This window comes from Suricata suricatta, chromosome 10, assembly GCF_006229205.1.
Source record: "Suricata suricatta isolate VVHF042 chromosome 10, meerkat_22Aug2017_6uvM2_HiC, whole genome shotgun sequence".
NCBI classification, from domain to species: domain Eukaryota; kingdom Metazoa; phylum Chordata; class Mammalia; order Carnivora; family Herpestidae; genus Suricata; species Suricata suricatta.
The window spans coordinates 10540561-10559068 of NC_043709.1; the positions used below are offsets into that span (position 1 = coordinate 10540561).

Below are 18508 nucleotides of genomic sequence, written 5' to 3' on the forward strand. Positions count from 1 at the left end.
GGCTGCCCGCCCAGCCCCGCGCCCCCTGGCTCCGCGCCAGGCCGGCGGGCGTGCGCCCGGCGCGCAGCACTGCAGCGCTGGTCATATGAGCAGAAATGATAAGAAAAGCACTTTTTAATCTTTTCGCACTTGCTCTGCCCGCTCAAACAGTTGCAGGATGTCGATGACAGACTTGCTCAACGCTGAGGACATCAAGAAGGCGGTGGGGGCCTTTACCGGTGAGCAGAGCGCTCCCCTCCCCAGACCTCTCCCCGGATCCACCGCCCCGGCCCCCGCACCCCGCGGGGCCCCGCGGCGAACCGGTGCTCCGGGGCGCTCCTCTGTCCACGCATCCTGCGGGGCGCTGGCAGGACTGAGCGGGGGGCTCCTCGGCGTTTCCCGACCTCCTCTCGGGCGGGACTTGGCACGGGGAGCGGGTGGGGAGGCCCGACCACCGAAACTTGCAGGGTGGCCACGCAGCTGCGAGAACTCGGGGTCCGGGACCAAGGGCAAAGGCTGGGATCGGAAGCGGGACCTTCGGGTCCTTGTGGGCGCTCGGTACCTCCCGTTAAGGCACTTGGAGGGGTTGCAGGTGCCCACGCCTTCTCTCCAAGCAGCCCCTTTCGGAGACCCCCCCGTTCAGAACAGGACTCCTCCGGCTTGGGGTTGTTGGCTCCCCGAATGTCCAAGCCCCTCTCTGGGGCTCGAGCCCTCCTCTCTCCAAACAGCTCCCCCCAACCACCACCACACAGCCGTGAGCGGGGTGACCTTCCCGCAGCTGGTGCTGGGCTCTGCCGAACCCTGCACAAAGCATCCTCAGCGCTTACAACTTCCAGCCTCCTTAGGCGGCCGAGGGAGGGGAGCAGGCAGGCACCCCTGCCTCTCTGAGCTGCCCTGGGCTTGAGTGCTTAGCTGCTACCCGCTTCCCCTCTCGCCTCACCCAGGTGGGGAAACTGAGGCTGGGAGAGGGCCAGAAACTTGCCTAAGGTCACCTAGCATGGCAGAAGGGGGATTAGAACTAAGGTCACCTTCAGGTCTCGGTCCCCAGGTAGTGTCAGAGGTGGACAGGGTAACGTGACCCTCAGCAGAAGCCACCCCCCCCCCCCCCGCCCGTCACACACCCAACAACATTGTACCTTGTCCAGGATTCCTGAAAGGGAGCGCAGGACATAGAAAGTTGGGGAGGGGGTCTCCCATTTCCTTTCTGCTTGGCGTCCCCTCCTCAGGGTATAAAGAAGGGAGGCCACCCCCTTGGGGTCCTGGGATAATCCATCCACTTCTCCTGGACCCACCTTGCTCCCTCTGAGAAGGAACTTAACTGGGAATTCCTGGGGAGCCTTCTAACACCCCCCCAACTCCCGCTGGAATTGATACCTGCAGCAAAGCCATAATTTCTGGGACCTCCCCCCCCCTCCGTGTGACCTTGAAAAAACTTGTTCTCCCTCTGTCGATTTTCTGGCAACACCATCTGTGGCCGAGAAAAAAGGCTGACCACCCCCCCAACATACACCCCCCCATGTTCACACCACCCCCAATTCCCCTGCCCACCCCCACTCAGCCACCACCCAAAAGCCTTCACAGAACCCCGAAGTCTCTGTGCCTTCAAAGGCTACTTGTGCCATCAGTGAGGAGCGTGGAGGCAGACCCACCTCTTCCACCTCTGGCTGTGTGACCTTGGGCAAAGCACTGTCCCCTGGTCTGGGCTCCTGCAGCCCTTCCACAGAGGTGCATCCCTCCCTCCCCCAGCACTTCTAGGGGGAGGTCAATCAATGAATGCTGAGACTTCCCTCCTGCCCTTCCCTACTGCCCTTACTTTGTTCTCATTTCGACCCGCTCCTCTCCCCTGCCCACAGCTGTCGACTCCTTCGACCACAAAAAGTTCTTCCAAATGGTCGGCCTGAAGAAAAAGAGCCCAGATGACGTAAAGAAGGTGTTCCACATCCTGGATAAAGACAAGAGCGGCTTCATCGAGGAGGATGAGCTGGGGTAAACTGAGGCCCACAGGGGCTGCCCAGGCGGAGAGGGGGTGGGGGCTGGGATTCTTGCTTCCGAGTCCCCATCACATCTGCCCTGCTTTCTCTGCATCGTCAGCAGAAAATAACTGTGCCTGACCGCCGTTGCTTCCGGAAGAATAAATTCCGCAGCCGAAAAGTACAACTAACTAGGTTAAATTATAGCCACTTAATATTGCTAATGGAATGGTGCTACTTAATAATTTAATACACATGAAGAGGCAGGTTTTCTGGAAGCCTAACAGCACATGCAAGATGGGGAGCACTACCCTGAGTATTTAGTTCATTGATTGTCCTTTGCCTAAAAGGCACCATCCACCATCCTGCAGATCCTCCCTGCCCCCCCAACCCCCGCTCCCCTGCACTTCTGTAACAGTGCAGCTAAATCAGTGTCTGGGCAAGTTGGGGGTCCAGAACCAACTTGGGGGTCAGGAGTCCTGGAAGCAATGCAGAGGAGGGGAAGGTTATGACTAAGAAAAGGCACCTGGCTCAAGTCTGCCCACCGAGCTGTGCCTTATACCACTCTGGCCAAGACTGCCTTGAATTTCATCTTCAAGAGAAGGGGGGTGGTGTGGAGAGAGGCGTCTCAATAGGGACTTCCCTATCCGTCCAGTCTCACCCTAAATCATTCCACAAGGGTACCCTTTGTCTAGAATCTTCTCCTACCTACTCTCCTGCCCCCCCACTCCCCCCCACACATGGACTGACTTCTATGTGTCCTCCAGGCGTCCCTGACTCTTCCCCTCACCCCAGGCGGGATGGATGCATCTTCCGAACACCCTTCTCTATTTCCTCATCATTGCATCCACCACATTGTGGGGTCGCTGAGAACTTGACCTCCTCCTCATTTTTTCAGGTGGCTTCCTGCTCTGTGCTCCCAGTTTCCAGCATGGCTGTGGCACAGGGAAGACACTTTTGCATTTGTAGTGCTGGCTGAGTAAATAAACAAATGCAGGTGCCCTGCCAGAAGCGGGGTCCACCTTTAGCTGAGGACAGCCCGTCCGTCTCTGCACACCCACCCGGGAAAGCGCCGCCGCAGCCCGGGCTGCACAGCCGCATGCATGCCCCTCTCCTGCTGCCCATCCCGGGTGCCCGCACCCGTTCCTGCAAGGTGACCTCCCTCCCTGGCTTTTCTCTCCAGATTCATCCTGAAGGGCTTCTCCCCAGATGCCAGAGACCTGTCTGCAAAAGAAACCAAGACGCTGATGGCCGCTGGAGATAAGGATGGGGACGGCAAGATTGGGGTCGATGGTGAGTGGCTGCAGCCCGGGGCTTGCACACATCACGGATCTTGGGGTGTTTGGATGCTGAAAGCTTGGAGCTATCTCTGTCACACGGAGGGGAGAGGAGAAGTCCCACACTCCCCAGGATTAGAAGGAAAAGGCAGTACATTAGGTCTGAGAGCTCTGTCATGTAAGCTAGGCGTGTGTGCACGTGCGTGTGCAAGCGCGCACACACACACACACACACACACCTGGTACATTTTTTTTTTCGAAATTTGAGTAACCCAAAAGGAATAGATTCTCCCCGCCCCCCGCATAAGGAATCAAGGAGGATTGGGGATTCTTTTCCCTGAATTTTGCCTTCACTTTTACCCAACTTCCGGCTCTGCCCAAACTGGCTGTGTGACCTTGGGCCGTCTCTCTCCTCCTCTGGGCCCCAGTGTCCCATCTGTAATCTGAGGCGATGCGGCCAACTGATCCCCTAGGACCCTGTGGGCCCTCAGGTGCTCAAATTCCAGAGATGGAAATTCCTTATCTTCTATCCTCCTCGGCCTCTTGTCCTGGTGTCCTGAAACTTCAGGTTTCGAGGCCTGTTTTGGCTTCACCCAAGTAGGCGGCTCCCGTATTGTACGGGAGTCGGGAAAACGAGCCAGCCAGCCATCAGCTAGGAAGTAGGAGAAATAGCTGGCCCTGCCCTGCTTTCCAGCTTTGCTTTCAGAACAGGTGGGCGGCCGGGGGTCCACCATCCCACATGCTTCTCTTCTCCACTGAGGTGTAACTCAGTGGTTCACATCCGGTGTTAACCCCAGAGGTGTTACCTCCCTTAACATCCCAACAGCCTTGGGAATGAGCTCAGTTTAGCAGCCGGGCAAGCTGAGGCTGAAGGTGCTTAGCCTGTTCAAAGAGCTAGGACGTGAGTGGGGGAGCAAGGATTTAGCAGGCCTCTTTCCAGCAAGCTGTGCCCACGTCCTGATGATCCTTTCTGTCAACCAAAGGGAAAACCGTGTGCAGGTCAGTGGCCTCTGGGTTCAAGTCCCTGCCCCTTTCTGGCTGTGTGACTCCGGGCAGCTCAAGGAACCACGCTGGGCTTCAGTCTGTCGGGAGGGTCAGACGTGTTTGTGTGTAAAAGGTTTAGACTAGTGGCTGGCACAGAGTGCTGCTTTAAAGTATTTATTAACTAAATTTGTTTAAATGGGGAACAGCCCTTAACATCTAGTATCTAGCCCACAGCTGGCTCAGAGCAGGCATTTAATGGACATCCGCTGCCTGAGTGTCCAGCCCAGCCCCCCACGCTCCGCTTCCTCCCTGTCCTCCACCAGCTCTGACCTTGGCCCTGCCCCCTCTCTACTCCTAGTCTTCATCTGGCAGGTGAGGTGCATAGTTTTATCCTAAGACCTGCTTGGCCTCTTTGTGAAAATTAAGTGGCTATCAACACACAATTGCTTCGGGAAAGCTAAAAGGCTTCTGAATGTGAGTGTGGTTTATTCAAGTTGTCTGGAGACCAAAATGGAGAAACCCCAGCAAGGTCAGTTGCGGGGAGGCACCTGGCCTTCTGGTCCCAGCGGCCTCTCCGGGCTGCAAAAGAGGGAGGTGATTTTAAAGGAGCTGGAGCAGAAAGTGCTGGAGAGAAATGGGTGGCTGGTCTCAGTGCATCAGGGTGAGTGGCGCCTCTCCCCACACCCTGTCCTCACCAAACCGCTTGGCGCCGCCCTGAGCCAGGGTTCCCGCCATGACCTCAACCCAAACCTCCAGGCCCATCTCCTGGTTTTATTTGCAGCCAGGATACCACAGCTCAGAAGCCTTAGGCAGGGGCGGGTCCTCCTGGTTGGCTGTTCTGGAGCAAAGAAAAACCAGGCCAGATCCTAGGCTGCTCCCTCCCTAGTTCCCTCCCTAGCTCCATCCCTGCTGAACTCATATTTGAAAAGAGCTAACTCAACTTTTGCAGCTGATCTACTGCAGCAGACATTTACTGAGTTGCAAGCCTGTGCCAGGTGCTCAGGGCATCGGGACACGATGCACGTTGAGTACAGCGCCCCGCGCGTACTAAGTATGCGGCAAATACTGTGATACTATTTCTCTTCTGTGAGTTGCTTACAGCCCTAGGTGTGTGTACAAAAGGACAGCGATGCCAAGGAGGTGCAGAGGAGCCTCTTGGAGAGGGACTTAGGCAAATAGGAGGCTGTGAGCAGGAAGCCACGGGCTGGAGTCTGGAGGTCAAGGGGGCGGGGGGCCTGCAGAGCTCCAGGCAAGGCATTGGTTTGAGCCAAGGGATAAAGGCTGGGGAGTTCAGGGATGTTAAGAAAGGGGCAAGAAGGTTGGTTTGCTGGGGGTGGGAAGGGAGAATTGGTAGCAGGGTGGTAATGCGTGCCCGGCTCAGGGCTGAACTCGGCACACGCACATCACCTAAGACAGAGGACAGAGGTGTCGATGCCAAAGGAGCAGGACCAGTGCCCAAGGCATGCTGGATACACACCCAGCTCCGTGTGCCTGCACGATTCAAGCTTAGGACAACTGGGTGGCGGTCCAAGGGCCGAGGGCCAGTGCAGAAAGAAACGGGGTCGGGCAGGAGAAGGAAGGGGCAGTGAGAGCAGATTCCCCCTGAGGCAGCAGGGTCCCTACACGGTGCACTTTTGCAGTGGGACAGATGTAGATACCTCCCCTCCCCACCTCCGTCCCAAACGTGGCACTTTTTCTGGAGGGTGCAGGCGAGGATGAATGTGGCGATGCCCAATAGGCAGCGAGATGGGAGGCGGAGGCCTTTGCGGGCTTGTTTTGGGTGCCCTGCTTTCCTGCCTGCTTCCTTCTAAAGGCAAAGGGGGTCCGAGCCCCTGCTGGTCAGCTGGAGGATGCCCTCAACTCCTGGTGGGACCGGAGGTGAGTCATGGAAGCCCTCTGACCTTCAGATGCCTGCTCTTTAAAATCAGGAGTCAGATCATTAGCTAGTCACTGGGGTCCCTTCCTGGGAGTGGGGGAACTTCGTGTCTCTGGGACCCCGCGGCTGCCCCTGTGAATAAACTTCTAGGCAGAGGACCAGGTGAGCCTGTGCCACCTGGAACGATGGTAACATCTAACTTCATGGAGCACTTACTGTGTCACCGGCACTGTGCCTGGCATTTCACTCATCCAATCTTCCTCGCTGTGCTTGAGGAGGATACTGTTGCTACCCTCATGCTATAGATGAGGACCTCCCCCCACCAAGGCTCAGAGAGGGGAGGGGTTTGCCGAAGCGTCCAGTCTCAGGAGAGACGAGCTCAGGATCCAAGGTCACGTCTGCTGGACCCAAAACACATGGCCTGTGCTGCGTGCTTTGTTTACTCACTGAGTGCAGCCAGCATCTGCCCTGAGGTAATTCTCTATATTGACTTACCGCTTGGTTCTCTCTCCTCCACTGTGAGGTCAGCTCCTTAAGATCAGAACCTTTGTTTGGTTCAGTTCTGTCCCCACTACTTAGAATAGGGCCTGGCCCACAGTAGGGGACAAGGACAGTTTTGAATGCATGAATGAGTATGTGGCCGGCTCTGGGCATGCAGTGATGAGGAAGTGTGTCGGGTAGGGAGAGGTCTGCAGGCAAAGGCGGGATCCCCATGTGGGCCGGGGCTTGCATGTAGCAGGTGCTGGAGGATTCTAGAGGCAGGACCACCTTCATGTCCCGCCGTTTGCCCTCTGAAGGTGAGCGATGCTTACCAGGTCCTTGAGGACCCCAGACTGAAGGGAGCGGATGGAAAGACAAAGTTCTAATAATAACGCTTTGCATTCCTGTCTCTGGGGCACCTGCTTCCAAGAAGCTCGAAAACTTTTATAGACATGGTCGATTGATTCTCGGAGGCCACCCCTGAGGGGCTGGTGCAGAGCTGGTAGAGGAGGGTTTTAAGGTGGAAAAGGAGAGAGAAGCTGGACAGAGGGGGGAGTGCCCCTGAACCCCGCCACAGTTGCGAGACCCAGACACAAACAGCAGGCGAGACTCCTGAGTGACGGGCTCTTTCTGAAGTGTTTGCCCTCACATTGCTGGGTCTCACACCAGAGGGCTTTATGCCACACAGTTGGCTTGGGCCCGACCCCCAGAGCTCCTGAGCCCGTCGGCCTGGAGTGGGGCCCAGGTGTGTGCACTTCCCCAAGTCCCCAGGTGGTGCTCCCACCCCGGGGACCTGACTTTGAGAACCACTGCCTTACAAAAATCCTAGAAGGTAGGTGCCGTCACACTGTCCCCTCTACGGATGAGGAAACAGAGGCCCGGGGAAGTTAAGTGATCAGTGACACTCAGGAGCAGAGACAGGACGGAGGCCCAGAGGTCCAGCCAGGACCCCCTCACCCCAGCCTCCCACCCGCCAGCCCCAGCCTGCCTCTCAGGCCAGATGTGTCTCCAGTCTGGGCTCTCCACCCACAATGCCTGCTGTGTGGACTGTGCAGGCTGATAAGAAGGAGTGGTAATGACCCACACAACACACACACACACACACACACACACCAGTTCCCTGAAACCTGACCCCTGGAATGGGTCCTGTTTCCGAGCTTCCAGGCTATTCCAGCTCAAGAGCCGGTTTTGCTTTCTTGCTTCAGTTGCTGAAAAATTTAGTCCTAATTATCCCTGGACCACCGCAGTCTGCTCCTCTCACGTGCCTCGAGGCATTTGCCTTTTCTGCTTCCTTCTGGCGAAATCTGTTCTCTTTTATCCTTAAGCAGCCAGTTTAACATGGCAGATGGCGGGAGGGAGCCCTTGGGCCGAAACACCTAAAGTCGGGCAGAAAATACGACCTGCGCACAATGCCAGTGGTGTGGACGGCCAAGCTTTGTGCTCTCCCTGGCTGTCCGTCTCCTCATCCCAAAGATGGGAAGAAAACTCCCCATCTCAAAGGGTCGTTGCTTGAAGGAAGTGAATATTCTGGAAATGATCCCTTCCCTCCTATTTTATACGGGCACTTTCTCTCTTAGAAGCTGCCTCAAAGTCCTCAAAGGGAACAAAATGGGGTCTAAGTTGGGGGGAAAGTGAGAGGGACGGAAGGAGAGAGGCAGCTGTCCAGCGCCTGTGGGATTCGAGTTCCAGGCCCAGCCACAGTCCTGGTGGCGGAGCCCTAAGGTGTGTGGCCTTTTGTCCCACCTCCCCACGTCTTCACGCCAGCCCTCTAAGGCGGGGGGAAGACAGTGATTCCCCCACTGAGAGTTGTGGAAACTGAGGCCCAGGGGGGACGTCAGGTGCCAGAGTCACCCAGAAATCCTTGGCAGCAGGGCACGCGAGTCTCCTGACGCTGTCACTCCCTCCGCCAGGCTGCGCTGAGGCAGTCCAGTTATAAATGGTTTCTGGGCTTAACGAGATGCTTGCTTTAATTCCCTAGTGGCTGCTCCCAGCTCCAGCCTGTGCGGCGCTAGATAAGCCGAAGCAAAGGGAGAGGAAGCCGGGTCCTGTGAGAAGGAGCAGCAGGGACATGTCCCCTGTCCATTTATCCCTGTCCTGCCTCCACAGGTCATGGCGTGAGTCAGAGCCCCAGCCTCTGAGAGAGAGAGACGCACCCCACACGAGCCACACCGGCATTAGAATCTTCCTGGCTAAGTGACTCGCGGCCTCAGTGTCCCTGTCAGTAAAATGGGGATGAGAGAGACGACACAGATGAAATGGGCTGACGCCCAGGGCAGTGCCTGGCACAGAGTGAGCCCCCAGGACTGTTTACACTGCTCCCTGACGCCGTCTGGCCTGACCCCAAATAACCCTGCCTCCCGCTCTCTGGGGCGGGAAAGTGATCCCTGTTTGCAGTCCCAATTTATAAGAAACCTAGCCCGGGAGCTATTTAGAGGCGAGGTGATAAACCGGGAGGCCGCTGCCTCCATCCTGGTCATCACAACACAGGGAAGGAAAGAGCCTTCCAAGAGCTGACTCAATGTCCATCTCAGTTTCTCTCGGGGCCGTCAGTGTGTGCTGGGCTCACCTGTCAATAGCTTCTAAATTTATCCAGTCCCCCACAGCCCCGGGACTGGGACCGACCTAATTAGGCTAATTTCAGTTTCCTCTGGGAAAGGAGCAGACTGAGCCTCCTGCCCCCTGAGCCCCCCACCTCCACCTCTCCCTCGTCCTTTTCTAACTGGGTCAGGAGGAAACCACAGGCCGGCCCTTGGGGCCTCCGGGGAGGACTCAAGGGCAGAGGTGAGGCTGGCATGAGGATGGGATCTACGACTTTCTAGAAGAATACGCCCCCTCTCGTCTTGATTTAAAGGTGCTCCCTTGGTGTGCGGGGCACCAATGTAGCAGACATCCTCACCCATTACTCCTGTATAGCTAACCCCGTGAGGAGATGCTCTCAGTATCCCCATTTTACAGACGCAGACACTGAGGGTCAGAGCCTGAGTTTCCTCAGCTGGACTTGCTGGAGGCGGGTTCCTAATGCAGAGGGCAGAGGTGACGTGGGAAAGTTGCAGTCAGTCGGCTGTGTGACTTTTAGACCGCCCCCACACCCTCCGTGTCTTTGTCTCGAGATTCTTATTGCCACTGTGAAGCTCCAACCTGTGTCGGAAGGCGAGGAGACCCAAGGGAGGTGGAGCTCACACAAACAGACCAGGCATCTTTCTGGGTTTTCTCATTTGGTCTTCCTGACAGCGCAGTGAGCAGCTGTTATCACGCCAGCTTTACAAATGACAGTAGAGTAGCCACCAAAGGCCACCCAGCCAGTGAAGGAGCAAGAGTCAGATCCAGGACCAGGTGCTGGGCGGGGACAGGAGACGGTGGGGCGCAACCGCAGCCAGGCCAGAAAGTAAATGTTACGGTACCGTTAGCCAGGCCGCGCTCGCTCCATGCCAGACGGTGGCCGGACATTTCATGGGCTTGGTTTAAGGCAGCTGGAGCCGCAGATGGGCCAGATGCTGAGCGCTGGCTATGGACCAGGCCCCTGACAGGGGCTTTAGGGCCGGTTCCTCCCAACGCACCAAGGAGCTCTTTTACAGATGGGGAAACTGAGGCATCATACGGTGAAGTACCTGGCCCAAGGTCACGGAAGCAAGAAGGACTGGGAAGTAGAGGTTGACGCCCAGATCCCTTGCTTGAGGCTCTGTGGGAGAGCCGGAAAGGAGTCTTTCAGACCTGACATTGTACAGATAAGCCAACTGAGGCCCGGAAGGGTGAGGGTGGAGGGGCGGGAGCGGGAGGCAGAACCAAGGTCAGATCCCCAGCCCTGAATGTCATCCTAGCATCCCTCCCCAAAAGCAGCTGACCTAGACTCTGCGGGGCTTTGAATACTTTGCTCATTTGTTTTTGGTTTTTTTTTTTTAAGGAGAAACATGGACATTTTAGAGGAGACTTTTTTTTATAATGTTCATTAATTAGCTGATTCCTAACAGCTCTGCCCTGACGCACATACAAAAGGTACCAAAGAGGTGACCCCTGCCCTCAATTTGTCTACAAAATGCCCTGCTAGCTTCTGGAAGGATAAAATTAGAATCCAGTGTTCTCTGCAAAAAGCCAGGGCATGTGACCCTCGTGACATCCTGGCCACTTCGGAGTGGACCCCAGGGTGAGAACAGGGGCCTGTTTTCCGAAGCTTTTGAAAACCCCACAGGTCCAAGATACATCCCAGTCCCAAAGGCTTGACTCTCTGACGCTGGAGAGACCCTTGGTTAACATTCCCTGGTCCCCCTCATGCCGGCCGCACCAAATGCCACCCAGAGTGAAGGTGGTAAACTGGCTCTTCGTTGACGAGCAGTGCAAGGACTCGTGATTTCTTTTTTTTTTTTATGTTTTACTTTTTATATTTGAAAGACAGAGCATGAGCAGGGGAGGGGCAGAGAGAGGGAGACACAGAATCCGAAGCATACTCCAGGCTCCCAGCTGTCAGCACAGAGCCCAGTGCGGGGCTCGAACTCACAAGCAGTGAGATCATGACCTGAGCCGAAGTCGGGCGCTCAACCGACAGAGCCCCCCAGGCACCCCCCCACCCCCTACCAAGGACTCTTGATTTCTAGGGTGAGGATTAGGGAGGTGAATGTGGGTTGGGAAACTGTAGGGACCAGCTCCCTTTTAACAATCTCTCCACGACCTGGCATTGGAAGATGGACTCATGTCTCCTTTATCCTAGCACAGAGCGAGCTTAGTGCCCAAGGACAGGATATATGGGCTCTGGCCAGCTTTCCAGATTAAATGGCAGGCTGAGGGAGTCCCTGCTTCTACCCACTCTGGGACACTGGCCCAATCAGGAATGGCCTCTCCGCGTTCATGCAGAGGATGCTCCCGAGACCACCGGCCAAATCCGACATCCGCTTCTTAGTTGCTGCGTGACCTTGACACTTCACTTCTTAGGGCCTCCGTTTCCCCATTTATAAAATGGGAATCACCCCACTCACCTCCCAGGGCTGTTGTGAAAACTATATATGAAGCAAGTCAGAATTTGTTGAATCCTAAGGAGGGCTCGTCATCCATCTATCCATCCATCCACCAATCCACCCATCTGTCCATCCATCCATCCATCCATCCATCTGTCCATCTTTCTATCTGTCCATCTATCCATCAGTCCATCCATTTGGCATTTGTTTATTAGCACCTGCTGTGCACCGGCAGACAAACTGTGTGCTACGAGACTGGGCTCCTTGCCCTCCTGGAGTTTACATTCTAGCAGGGGGAGACCGACACAAATAAGCAAGTACATAAATAAGATCATTTCAGAGAGTGCTAAGTACCATGAAGTAAATAAAAAAGGGCTAATATGACAGAGTCATGGGGGTGGCGATATTTGAGCTGGCTCGTGGGTCACTCTATACCTAGGTCAAAGTAGGTCGGAAAGCTCCGGGGAACAGTGGGGAGCCTAAAAGCAGCAGCTCGAATCACGTGTGCTGTGTGATCTCGGCCAAGCTTGTTACCTCTTGGGCCTCAGTTTCCCCATCTGTAAAATGCAGACAGAAACATCTCTGTTATGGAGTAGTTGCAAGAATTCAATGATGACATAATATATGTTATATATAATTATATACTAACGCTTCACGTTTTGCTTTCCATACATAAGAATTCTTAAATTCTATACAAATGGACAATATTAATGACAGGAACCGCCTGCCTCGCCAAGGGGCTGTAGGGTCACAGCAGCTCCTGGCTGGGGGAGCAGACATGCGGACCCCAGCGCATGGGAGGGACTATTAGGCGTTCCCATTCCATCCCCACCACTGGCTGTCATGGTGATGCCCCCCTGCGGCCCCAGGGGGCTCGGGACCAGCTGGAGGACCCTCCCTCCCTCCCCTCCTCTCTCTCTCTCTCTCTCTCTCTCTCTCTCCCTCCAGTCAATACCCAGGAGCTCACACCCAGGCCCCTTGCCTTCCCTGTCCCCGCGGACAGCCTGGGGACAGCAGAGGGTGGTGTGCATTTCCCAGCTCAAACCCCAGAAAGGCAAGGAGCCCAGGCACATGTCCCTCTACCGGGCGGGGATCAGCTCCACGTACTCCCATGAGAGCAGGTGTTTTTCGTTTTTTCACTTTTTTCTTTGGAAATGATGCCGGCAAGCTGCATCAATAGCATGGTGAGTCCCGTACACCCCTCACCCAGCGTCCCCCGGGGCTGACATTTCACATGACCGTGGGGGCACAGGATGAAAACGATCAGATCGCACGGTGGGGGTGGGACATAGGTGCCTCACACAAAGTCTGGGGAGGGTGGGACATGCCCCAAGGAGCCCCACGTACTTCTGGCTCTGTGAAGCCATGTTTTCACAGGGGATCGTTAGTGACCCTCCCTTCACTCCTCTGGCAGACGGACACCCGGACGGACGCCCAGAGAGGCACATTTCCCAGAAAACACACCTGGCTAGGCCTGGAACTCCAACTCCAATCCTTTCTGGATGTGATGGGGACGGCGCTGGGGCCCGGTGCTCTGGCAGGCTGGGGACACAGCATCTCAGAGACATCTTGTTCGTGGCAGACGGTGGCAAACTCCTTCTTGTCCTCTCTCATCTCCTGGAGAGAAAAACAACAGGGCAGACATCCCCAGGGCCCCCTTGATTCCAAATAAAGGTCTCAGAAGACCCGGTCTCAGAATGGTAGCCCCTAGGACTGCTGTAGCAAGGACCCCCCCAGGGGCTTGGAGAACCAGGGCCCGGAGAGCTCCTGTGGGGGGGGGGGCTGGGGGGACCCAAGGGCACCTCCTATGAGTCAGCACATCTCTCCTCACCGTCTCCCAGCTCAAGAAGCACGCTTTTCTTCCCTTTGTGGATGTTGATAGCGAGGCTCAGAGAGGCCAAGTGCTTTGTCCGAGGTCACACAGCCCAGAAGCGGCAGAGCCAGATTTGGGGCCCAGGCCTCCTGGGCCTGTCACACAAGATGCCAGCCCAGAAATGGCTACTGGGTTTTCCCAAAACCAGCCCATTGCTTCCCGCCTTCTGAGCCCTGCCTGCCAGAGGCCCTCACCTGTTGATTCCTTCCCCACCATCTGCGTCCTCCTGTGGGAATCCTGAAGCTTCTCACAGGACTCTCCCAGAAGCCACCTGTCCTCTGAGGTATTGCTGATGCCTTAAATAGGAGGCACCTCTACGCCTGGCCCTCCATCCGTTTCCAAACACATGTGGCCCCTCAGGGTCAGGCACGGAGGCCGGTGGTGGTGTGGAGCAGGAAACACGGTGGGTGGGCCCTGGGCCTTTATGCTCCAGTAGGGGAGGCAGCTGACAAGTGACGGAGCAGGAGCATGCTCCAAAGTAATTCCAGGCTGGAAAGTGCCGTGAACAGAGTAAGAAATGGTGACAGCAGAGGGGATGGCAGTAGGGGAGGGTCACGACCTTCACCAGAAGGGCTAGAGAAGGCGGCAAGAGGAGGGATGTCTGAGTTGGGAACACAGCCATGAGGAAGTCCACAATGCACCAGGCAAAGAGAACGGCAGGTGCAAAGATCCTGTGGTGGGAATGCCCCCAGCGTGCTTGAGATTCAGAAAAGAGCCCAGAAGCATGGGGCATGTCCTGAGAGCTGCTGTGTCATCCCTGAGCAGACCAGAAGCCCCTTCGGCACAAGGGTCCTCTCCGGCACCCCTGTGTCTCCCCTCACCTAGTCGGAGCCATCGCTTTGTTTATTTAGGTGGAGATGGATCCGGTGGAGGGACACTGGGTCTCCTCCTCATGCTCACACTGATCTCTGACATCGTTAACTAGCATTTGGCACAGGTAGACGCCCCTGTGGGGGGAGGGCAGGTGAGCCCCCCTCCATGGACTTGAAGGCAAGCCATGTGGAGGGACCTGGACCCCAGGGCTTGAGTCCCAGCCTGGAGGCTCTGAAAGCCACGTCCCTCTGGGCCTCAGCTTCCCCTTCTGTAAAATGGGAATAACTCCCGGTTTCCTGAGTGAGATGGTCAAGATGAAATGAGGAGATGTGCGAGACAGGGCACAGCTCATTCTGAGCACCTGTACCCACTCCTGTGTCTGAGCTGCATGGAGGTGTCCCCCGCTCTGGTGCCCTCCACACTCTTGCTCAGCCCGAGGCTCTTGATCCAGGTTGCTCCCTGGAATCACCTTTTACTTTTTTTTTTTTTTAAAGAGGGAGAGAGAGCACAAACTGGGGAGGGGCAGGGGAGAGGGAGGGAGAGAATCCCAAGCCGGCTCCACACTCAGCACAGAGCCCTAGGCGGGGCTGGATCTCATGACCACGAGATCATGACCTGAGCCGAAATCAAGAGTTGGATGCTTGACCCACCGAGCCCCCCAGGCACCCCTAGAATCATTCATCCCTTATCCCAGGCTTCCCAAATCAGAAATCCTAGGGCAAGGGAACCCATGTCTTCTCAGGTCTGCTGGTGATTCTGGTGGATGGCTGGGAAACAACGGGACAAGGAACTAAGGAAGAGCTCCAGGTCCCAGGAGGCTCAGACAGATCTGGGTCTGAATCTTGGCTCTGCTCATGAGGAGCTGCGTGGCCTTGTAAAAACTGCTGGACTCTGAGCCTCAGTTTGCCCGTCTGTAGAATGGAACTGATGGTAACAGGCACATTATCAGATCACTGTAAGAGTCAAACACTATACGGATCTCAAGTGCTTAGGACAGCAGCTGGAGTGCGGCTGAGGATCACTGCTATTGTCATTGCAGTTATTATTAGGAACGTGTGGGCGGCAGGACATCACAAAGTAAGAACCGGCAGGCTCATTAGGGGCATACCGCTCTGGTGAGCACTGAGTAAGGTATGAAAGTGTTGAATCACTTTATAGCGCCCCTGAAATGAATGAACCCACACAGTATGTTAATGACACTGGAATTAAAACTTTTAAAAAGTAAAACAGAGAAAAGAGATGGTAGGCTCACCATTTCTCATTTGCTTCATTCATTCATTCATTCCCACACTCACTCATCCCATCACCCCAGGCCAGGAGGAAGCAGCAGCCAGGCCCAGCGGTCAGATCGGGGCAGTCTGTCCATACCATCCCCCTCTGACTCTCCTCTCTGTCCTCTCCTTTTGCAGAATTCTCCTCTCTGGTGGCCGAAAGCTAAGAGGCTCTGACTGCCCACGTCTCCCACCTCTCTGCCCCGAACGCCCAACTTCAGCCCCTCGCCTTCCCTCCTGCGTTTCTGTTCAGTGTGTTTATGTTATTTTTTACTCCCCTACCCCCTGCAGCCCTCAAATGACATCATTCTTCTGGAAAATGCTGGAGAAACAATAAAGGCTGTACCAATCAGATTCTGCTGCTGCAGAGGACCAGGGCCTGCTGGGGTGTGGGTCCTGCTGTGGCTCCCCAGACACACCTGTGCAGGGAGGGGGCGGGATTTAGACAGAAAAAAGAATGGGAGGGAAATTTACTGAGCCCCACCCCTGCCTTTGGTACTGAGAATGGTACTCTCCATGGGTTGCCTTAAATCCTTGAAACCACCCACAAGGTAGGTGATGAAACTCCCATTTTACAGATGCAGAAACTGAGTCTTAGAGAAGAAAGTGATGTGTCAAAGCCCACACAGCTAGGATTTATAAATGGACGGATGAATGAATGGATGGATGGATGGTTGGATGGATGGATGGATGGATGAACCAATGGATGGATGGGTGGTTGGATGGATGGGTGGGTGGTTGGATGGATGGATGGACAGATGGATGGATAGGTGGGTGGATGGTTGGATGGATGAACAGATAGATGGATGGATGGATGGATGGATGGATGGATGGATGGATGGACGGATAGATGGACGGATGGTTGGACCTATGGATGGTTGGATGGATGGATGGATGGGTGGGTGGGTAGGTGGGTGGATGGATGGACAAATGCCCATTAAGACTCTTTGTTACAAATGGCAAAAACCCACCATAGAGTAACTTAAGCAAAAAAGGAAGAAAAAAACGAAGATTTAATTACGCCTGAATAGTCCAGGGATAGGTCTTCAGGAACAGCTGGATCAAGGGAGTTGAGTGCTATCATAAAAATTAAGTCCTCCCCCCGCCCCCCCCCGCATCTCTGGGCACTATGTGCCTTTGTGCTGGCTTCATTATCAGGCAGGCTCTCCCTCAAGATGGCAAGACTCTTCCAGCAGCTCAATGCCTGTGAAAAAAGAGCCTCTCTTTCCCAGTCACTCCATCAGAAGATCCCAAATTTAGTCCCATTAATACCAGTAGCTAACAGTTATTGAGCACTTACTTTGTACTATTACTATCTCCTTTGTACAGAGGGAGAACCGTAGGCACAGGGAAGTTACATGTTTGCCCCAAACTACACCCTGAGTAAGTAAGTAGTGGAGCCAAGATCCCCCACCCTGGCTGCCGCCTCCAGAGCCCAGGTCACTCCCTGAAGCAGTCACGGGGCTGTGGGGTCAGTCCCACAGAATCTCAAGGCCTGACAAGGGGGCAGAGGTGTCCCAGTGGAAATCAGGAGTGGGGGCAGAGCCTGGGTGGGCAAATGTGGCCCATGTCTCTGGGGTGGCTTCTTCTCTTTCCCACGACAGCCTTGGGGAGGGAACTGGTGTGTGCTCTCCCTCTCAGTCAGGGTTGCAGACCCCATACCCAGCGGGGCCACCTGACCCTTGCCCTGGGCCCTGCCCTGTCATTTGGGGCAGGACTGCAGGGAAGGCCCTCCCTGAGGGTAAGGCGGGGCCAGGCACCCGCATTGGGATTCCACAGAGGTGCAGGAACAGACGAGGGGGAGGAGGGGAGGACAGCGTTAGCCAGCGTCAGCCGACCCAGGTTCAGCAGGGGACTTGGGATCAGAGCCAGAAGTGGCCAAAGCAGGAGCTCCAAAGGGCCAGGGACTCAACCAGGGGCGCCCCGAAGGGGCATGAGCCAGAGGTCGCGCGTGGAAGTGGGGCAGGTGAGTGGGATGTGTCTGAGCACACATGAGTGAGAGAGTGTGCACACATGCTCGGAACAACAGCCCGACAACAACAGAGAGAGGGAGAGAGGATCCCAAGCGGGCATCCATGCTGCCAGCACAGAGCCTGATGCGGGGCTCAAACCCACGAAATCAGATTGGGACCTGAGCGAAACCCACCAAGAGTTTCGTGAGTCAGAAGCTTAACCAACTAAGCCACTGAGGTGCCCCAAAGGACGCATGTTTTCACGTGGGGTGTAAGGGGGCCCATCGTGGGAGCTGAGGGTAGGGGTGATGAAGAGGGGCCGTATGCTGGGCCCATGCACCACGCAGGGGGAGGGGGCGGGCTGGGGAGCCACAGTGTCTCCCCAGAAACCAGAGCAGGGCCTGGCGACAAGGACAGGCAGGTCACCAGCCGCTGCTGCCCACTGGCCTGAGGCGGCTTTCCGGGCGTCCCCCCTGACACCCAAATGACAGTTCGTGTCACAGCTCAGACTCAGGGCAGCGTGTGGCCCAGCAGCAAAGCCAGTTTGAAAGCAGGGCTGTTAGACCTCTTAGGGGACACAGGACATTGGCTCCGGGGCCCTCGATTTGAAAAGATTTGTCTGGAGCATGGGCAGCACAAGGATGAACGGCTTCCCCAAGTGCAGGTCGCCTTTCCGGGGACTGGGTAGTGCAGAGGTGTTGGGGGGGTAATGACAAGTAACAGGACACTGGCCATCAGTCCCCAAGCCTCCTCTAGCCGCCTACTACACAGTTCTCGATTCGGTTCACTCCCCACCTCCGGGGTCCAGGCCTGGTCACTGGGCAGGGTAGGGGTCCGCCTCCACAGAGGCCGGCGACCAGAGTCTCACATCTGTGAACAGCCTCCAGGTCAGACTTGGGGCATCTCCTCCGAGGAGGCCAGACCCCCAGTCGCTGTAACTCAGGATTGGCATTTCCCTATCCTGGGGACACCACATGGAAGTCTGCGGACTCCAAGCCGGCTCTGAGAGCGGCTGGTGGCAGCTTCTCTGACCCCTGGCCCACCGTGGTGGCCTCCCCTCCCCCACCTCTACCCAGAGGTCCCGAGG

General features: G+C 55.9%; 1 protein-coding gene and 1 long non-coding RNA gene across 3 annotated transcripts in view; one reads left to right on the forward strand and one right to left on the reverse strand.

Moving 5' to 3' along the window:
- Nucleotides 1-73: 73 nt before the first annotated feature.
- On the forward strand, nt 74-15823 carry PVALB (parvalbumin). The gene is made up of 4 exons (XM_029955791.1): nt 74-218; nt 1833-1965; nt 3133-3242; nt 15608-15823. The coding sequence occupies exons 1-4, from the start codon at nt 158-160 to the stop codon at nt 15634-15636; spliced, it is 333 nt and encodes a 110-aa protein (XP_029811651.1). The 5' UTR covers nt 74-157; the 3' UTR covers nt 15637-15823.
- Nucleotides 11705-18508, reverse strand: part of LOC115305535 — a 21700-nt gene continuing 14896 nt past the window's right edge. For both annotated transcript variants that reach the window (XR_003914832.1, XR_003914831.1), the window contains exons 2-3: nt 12977-13129; nt 11705-12069 (exon numbers count right to left, since the gene is read on the reverse strand). This is a non-coding gene — a long non-coding RNA (uncharacterized LOC115305535). The remainder of the gene's footprint in view (nt 12070-12976; nt 13130-18508) is intronic.